Consider the following 7,356-nt stretch of genomic DNA (forward strand, 5'->3'; position numbering starts at 1 on the left):
ATATGTGAACTGCTGTATGGAAAGTGAATTTGCTCTGTAAATCTTCACCCAAATCACAATAATAGTAATAATAAAAAGCTGTGTGAAATATTTTTGTATTAAACAAAAGTTTATTGTTTGGGGAGGACTGGGGCCACATTAAAGAGCTCTGGTTGTGAAGCGGTTAAGTGCTTGGATGCTAACCGAAAGGTTGGTGGTTCAAACTCACCCAGTGACTCTTCAGGAGAAAGACCTGGCAATATGCCCTGTAAAGATTACAGCCTAGGAAACTCATGAAGCAGCTCTATTCTGTCACATGGAGGTCACTAGGAGCCAAAAATTGACTCAAAAGTACCTATCAACAACAACAAGCATTACATTGGAGATCCTGGGTGATTCAAAAGGTTAATGCATTCAGCTGATAGATAACTGAAAGTTTGGAAGTTCCAGTGGATCATAGGCACTTCAGAAGAAAAGCCTGGTAATCTGCTTCCAAACAATCAGCCACTGAAAACCCTATGTTTTGTTTGCATGTTTTTTAATAATCACTTTAATAATTGACAATTTAGCATTCGGATTGAGAGGTGTTTCAAGTGTAAAACGCACACTGAGTTTTGAACACTTGGTATAAAAACCAAAACATCTCATTAGTTCTAAAGTATTGGTCGTATGTTAAGATAATATTTTCACCAATACATTATTAAATTAATTTCACCCATTTATCCTTATTATTTTTAATGTGATAACTAAAAATATCAATTCCATATGTGGCTATTTCTATTGGCAGCACTGCCCTAGATAATTCCAATGGCTTGTTCTACCCTTCCTATTCACTGTTCCCTTCTTCTGGAGAAATGCCACTCTAATGGCCATGGACAGCTTATCATTTTTTATGTTTTAGGCTCAAGTCGTATTTATTTATTTTTCACTTTAGAAAATAAGAGGTGAAATTTGAAACTGCTGGAGTTCTTTAAGATTATCAAATGGATTTCAGTGGAATATTTTGACTAGGTCAGTCTGTGAAATTTAGAAAACATCTTTTCTTCTTTTATTTTTTATCATGGCAACCCTTCCTACTTCCCGGATCTGTTGAGACTTTATCTTGAGAGATGCACCAGCCAAACTACATCGGCACAGGAGTGTGTTCCGAATTAAGCCATGACCAGAGCACTGGTGGTGTAGTGGATAAGGCATCTGACTACTAACCAAAAGGTCAGCAGTTCACACCCACCAGCTGCTCCATGGAAGGAAGATGGGGGCAATCTACTTCCGTAAAGATTTACAGCCTCAGAAACCCAATGGGGGTCACAGTGAGTTGGGATTGACTTGATGGCAGTGAGTTTGGTTTGGTGAGAACCTCTATGACTCTGAGGCTTAAGTGAAAATTGCCTTTGCACATGTTACCTAGCTGTTAAATAGCTTCCAAGCTCTGTACCTGTGAGGGCTGAGCCACAGGATACAGAGCCATAGACTCAGAAAGGGTGATGTGCTTGTGATGGCTTCTGGAAATAATAATCTTAAGGCACTGTACAAAATAGCTAATTTAATCTCACAACCAACACCTGACAGGGAATCAGTCTTTTTATTACACAGTACTCATTTCTGGATCTATCACCCATGGGTTTGTTAAGCTAGGCTTCTTTTGCACTCTGAATGGGACATTTTCCGAGAGTACAAGTATTCTCCCTGGGCCCATACTTGTTTTCCTCTGAGGATGGGAGGAACAGGGAAGGCTCTGTCTGCTGCAACTGCTGGAAAGGAACGGCCTCTGATTTGATAAAACTGCCTCTGACACACAGCTGGGGAAGTCAGTGTCACCTCCCCTTTTAGACTCTTTCAATCCTTTCCCAGTAATTAATTTGGCTTTGAAAATTAAAAGGGAGAGAAAAAAAAACACCCAAGTCTCAGAGGTAGCAGCAAGGAGCATATTAAATGTCAAGCAGAGCCAGTGCTCTCTTGGTAAACCTGGTTTTTCTGGGATAGCTTCTGACCCTGCACCAGACCCAGATGTTGGTGTTCTTCCAGTTTGCGGCAGCCTTACTTCCCAACAGAGGAGCTTTCCTGCTGACCCTCCACTCACCCACACTATCAGGGGCTGGAGAGGCAACTTGTTCTACTGGGACAGTACTCTTTCCTTGAACAAATGCCTCCTCTGCCCTCCTTATATCCCTTCCAAATACCATGTTACTTCATGGATGGTATTTCTGCTGTGCCCCTGATCTGTATGCAGGCCAACTTCAGATTTCATAGAGTCACTCATAGTTTTGCATACCCTACAGAGTATGGATGCAAAAACCAGTGGCTAACCTCTACCCATTTCTTGTTTCTGGAAACATTTACAGAGAAGAAACCAGGCAAGTGACAACTTGAGCTGTATCTCCTACTAGCTGAGGAGGCAGGACTCTCTGCCCCTTGGGAAGGACTGAGTTTTTCTCAGCGCTCTCTGATAAGCTTGTCACTCACATCAGTTCCCAGTCCAGCTGAGCCTGGTCAATGTCATCCATCAGCTTCATCAGCTTCTTCTTAAACTGATGCTCAAAACGCACATCATCCTCAATTACAAGAGTCTTCTCCAGCTCTCGGTCAATTACCTGTAAAAGTCATCGGTGGGAAGACACCCTATGAGAAATTTGATGCCCCCTTCTTTCTTTCTTTCTTTTTTTTTTTTCAATTAGATAAGTATTAAAAAGTAAAGAGCATAGTAGCACAATTTGTAGTAGCTCATAACTGGAACCAATGCAGATGCCCATCAACAGTAAAATGGATAAATACACTATGTAGCGCCTAAGGCACTTGACTGCTAACCAGAAGGCTAGCGGTTCAAACCCACCAGCCACTCCTTGGAAGGAAGGTTGGGCAATCTGCTTCCATAGTGACACTGCTTCAGAAACCCAAGGAGGGGTCGCTATGAGTCGGGTTTGACTTGACGGCACATAACAACAGCAACATGTCCACAACAACAAGAATCTATGATCTACAATCAAATGCAATACAGATGAATCTCACAAATGTAATGTTGATAGATTATACATAGTATGTGTTTCCTTTAATATACCAAAAAACAAACAAACAAAAACCCAAACTCACTGGTATTGAGTTGATTTGACTCAGAGACCCCTCCTTGAGTTTCCGAGGCAGTATCTCTACGGAAGTAGACTGCCCAATCTTTCTTCCAAGGAGTGGTTGGTGGGTTTGAACTACCAGTTTTCTGGTTAGCAGTCAAATGCCTTAGGCACTATGCCACCAGAGCTCCCCCATTTAATATAGAACAGTGCAAAAATTGGCAAAACTATTCCATGCTGTTAGAAGTCATGATGGAGAGTGCCCTTGGGGGCTACTAACTGGAAGGAAATATGGAAGGGGCACTTCTGGGGTATTGGTAACCTTCTGTTTCTTGATCTGGGTACTGATCAACATGGGTGTGTATTCAGTTTCTGAAATTTCATTGGGCCATGTCTTATGATATATACACTTTTATACATATGTATTACATTTCATTAAAAAAAACCTTAAAGCAAAAAAGGCAGGCATAGACTAGACCATTAAAAAAGAGAAGGCATTCAAAGGGTCCTTTCTGAGTTTTTCCTTCCTTGTGGGAACTGACCCTGTACTTCAATACCACTTCTATTAATGTCTTGATTGTAAAACATAGGTTTAAGTTCTGGCTCTAACACTTACTTGCCTGGGCAAGAAATGTAATAGTTTTCATCCCTCCTCACCCACCTCACATAGACATATATGTGACTTCTTGTATGAAATGACCTAATAAATGATGAGATGATATATACATACAAGGCATTCCTACTAATGATGAGAATAAATTTATAAGGTAAGGTCCTCAGGACATGGGTTTCTTCCCCCAAGATCTTTCCAATTGGCACCAAGCCTACCCCTCCTTGCTCCTTTGTTGCTGGCCCTGAGTTAGAGGGAGAAACTCTCAAGCATTATCTCTAACAATGACAGCCTCATATTACACCCTATCTTAATTTACGTACAAAGTCCCACTCCCCTTTCTCCTCATTATAAAGTTGCACATCTAAACAAAGTATTATTTACCTCTTTCCAGACAGAGTAGTGGCTAAGAAAGCAACCAATTTCACCCCTGGTTAGAGGTCTGGAGGAGTAGGGATCTCGATAACCAGGCAGCATTTCAATATTCAGGGCCTTCAGCTGGCTTGTGTTGAGTGCTCTGCATGACAGAGAACACATTGGAAAGTTAACAAGTGGAGATGTCCCCACGGCAGAGGCCAGACAGAGAGTTCTGCATATTCCTCTAGAGTCTCTACACATAGAGGAAGATTTCTCAAGTTCCTCAGGGTTAATGTGCCATGGTAGCATTAGGAGCTCTGTGGAGAAAGTGGTGTCTCTTATAGTTTTATGTATCCCTCACAGGGCCCAGCATAATTCTAAGCATCATTTGTTTTTAAAATTTTTGACAACTTCAAAAAGAGTACTCTCCTAAAGCATTAAGTACTAGAAGGAATGAGGATAGGGAAGAATGAGAGGAATCAGCATGTACATGAGCATATGTATGTGTGCCTTTCTTTTCGAGATAAAATCAGGAAAAAGGTGAAAATAAAAACAGAAGAGAAACATTTCTGAAAATCTACTCTTCCATAAATACAATAAGAACTTGGGCAAAAATTATCCAAATAAACTTTTTCAGACCTCTGGACATTAACTAAACGCTTGCAAAAATCTGCAGACTGTTTATTTAAGGAAAACAGCTGAATTTTAACAATCCCAGTGATTTTTGTGGTATTTTAACTTCTCCTAACCTCATCTTTCTCTCCCTCCCCCTGTAGTAGTCTTGAAAAGCAACAGCTTCACAATTGCAGGAGTTATGAAAACCAACTGTCTAGCAGTCAATGAAGGGTACAGAGCAGGTTTGGAACTCTCCCAAGGCTCTATTCCCATAAAATTGTCACAATTTGACCTATCTATCAGTTCCCTACAAAGCTCTATTTTCAGGGCTTCTCTTTATGACCTGACTCAGAGCTCACTCTGTGTTAACAGTACCCAGGGTATTTGTCAAAAATCATCCATCAGTGGCAACTGTTTAACATCACAGACGCCATTACCAGTTTGGACTGACAAGAGGCTGACCAAAAAGCTTAAAAGAAAAAACTAGGGAATGGAACGTCTAAAGAGGGCTTTGAAAAGCTACGTGCATGTATCATACTGAGTGTCTCTATGGAAAAGGCCTTCAGAAGGACCTAATCTCTCACCTCTGGCTGAATTTGAGATTCTGGGCAGGCAGAAAGCAAACGTTAAGGCAGAGATGTACACTACCTGATGGAGCACTGAAAACATGCCCAACACACAGAGAACCCCTTGGCAGAATGGATAAAAAAAGAAATGAATGTCATCCAACTAATGATATGCTGTCTCCAAGAGACAGTCTTTATATATTCAAAGACACAAATGGGTTAAAAGCAAAAGAAGTTAATATATATATATATATATATATATATATATATATATATGGGAGCTCTGGTAGCATAGTGGCTAAGACACTTGCCTGCTAACCAGATGGCTGGCGGTTCAAACCCACCAGCCACTCCTCGGAAGGAAGGTTGGGCAATCCTACTTCCGTAGTGATACTGCCTCGGAAACCCAAGGAGGGGTCGCTATGAGTCGGGGCCGACTCGACGGCACATAACAACAATATATATATACACCCCATATAACCCAAGAGAGCCAACATGGCTATACAGACAAAATATACTTTTAGACAATACAACACTATCAATAATGAACAGAACAGCAGTCAATGTCATGAGACAAAATGTATATGAACTGCTGCATGGAAAATAAATTTGCTCCATAAACTTTCACCCAAATCACAATAAAAATTAAAAAAAAAAAAAAAAAAGAATAGAATAGAACTAGGCAGAACACCATAAAGTAACTAGACATAGCAGACATCTAATAAAATGTTCCACCCAACAACAACAAAATACAAAGTCTTCTCATGGGCACATGAAGCATTCACCAGAGTAGAACGCATGTTTGACAATAAAGACTACATAGACAAAAAAAAAAAAGGTTCAATAAATTTAAAGGGATTGAAATAATATAAAATATGCTCTACAATTATAGTGGAATGAAATGAGAAATCAGCTCCAGAAGGAAATTTGGGAAATTTACAAATAGAAATTGAGCAACACAATTCTAAGTAATGAATGAATCAAGAAATCACAAAAGAAACTAGAAAATACTTTAAAACAATACTTTTTTGTTTTAGTGAAAACAAAAACATAACACTAATGCAGTGCTTAGAAAAATATTTAAAATTGTAACTATATTACAAAAAAATATTCAAAGAAAACACTGACAACATTAAGGAAAACACAGTAAAACTTCTAGAGCAATTTAGAAAAACAACAGAAGAACAAACTGTGGTACTTAAGTTTGTCTGTCAACTTGGCTGGCCTGGTTGAGTGGCTGGGCAGCTGGATATAGTATTCCCCATGATGAGAATGGTAATCAACTCCATGGTGGAATCTACTGTGAGCAGCTAAGTAGCTGCCTTAGAGATGTGGTCTTCTTCCTGTACATAAGGTGAAGTCTTGGGGATAGTCTCTAGCTTATGGCATGCTTGAATCCTGCATGCAGCTGAGTTGTTGTTCAGCAGCCTGCCATACTCTGCAAATCTTGGGACTTTCAATGGACTTGAATTAATGGCCTACCATGTGGTTTGGTAACATCAGGACTGTGCCTTGTTACTTGTCCACCTTGGGTTTGTCAGCCTCAGCAGCCAGCAGCTGAGTGAAGAAAAGCCTCCAGCTTCAGTGGGCCAGGAGAAGGAGGCAGAGCTGAAGCCCAAGGTTGAGGGCCTTTCACCCAGCCCCTAGAGCCTGGCACTTTGAACTTGGACTTAAAGCCTCCAAATTGAAAGAATAAACTCCTGTTTGTTATAGCCATCCTATTTGTGGTATTGCTGTTAGAGCAGCACTACAGGTAACCAAAACACAAACTGACGAACAAAAAATTAGAAACCATACAGAAACAACAAATGGAAATTCAGAAGACCAATACTAAGATTTCAGAAATAGATAAAACATTGAATGCACAAAGGAGTAGAATTAAATCAATGGAAGATAGAATTAGTGAGATTGGATGCAAATATCTCAATACTACTTTGTTAAGGGATAAAACAGAAAAAAGAGCAAAACAAAATGAAGAAAGCCTAAGATTCATCACCATCAAGAGGAATAACTTATGTGTGATTGGAATTCCAGAACAGGAAGAGGCAAATAAAACCATAGAGGAAATTGTTAAAGATTTGTTGGAAGAGAACTTCTCTAATATGATGAAAGATGAGAAAATATCTGTTCAAGAAGTCCAACCTCAAACAGGATAGATCACCCCCCC

At 39.9% G+C, this 7,356-nt stretch overlaps 1 protein-coding gene across 1 annotated transcript in view; it reads right to left on the reverse strand.

The window, feature by feature from the left end:
- COLGALT2 (collagen beta(1-O)galactosyltransferase 2) overlaps window positions 1–7,356 on the reverse strand; it is a 207,922-nt gene that overhangs the window by 6,967 nt on the left and 193,599 nt on the right. The window contains exons 9-10 of the mRNA XM_007937676.2: window positions 4,036–4,168; window positions 2,443–2,570 (exon numbers count right to left, since the gene is read on the reverse strand). Coding sequence (XP_007935867.1) covers window positions 2,443–2,570; window positions 4,036–4,168 — 261 coding nt within the window. The remainder of the gene's footprint in view (window positions 1–2,442; window positions 2,571–4,035; window positions 4,169–7,356) is intronic.

This window comes from Orycteropus afer, unplaced genomic scaffold (assembly GCF_000298275.1).
Source record: "Orycteropus afer afer isolate SDZICR_OR568_19922 unplaced genomic scaffold, OryAfe1.0 scaffold00043, whole genome shotgun sequence".
In the NCBI taxonomy this organism is placed as follows: Eukaryota; Metazoa; Chordata; class Mammalia; order Tubulidentata; family Orycteropodidae; genus Orycteropus; species Orycteropus afer.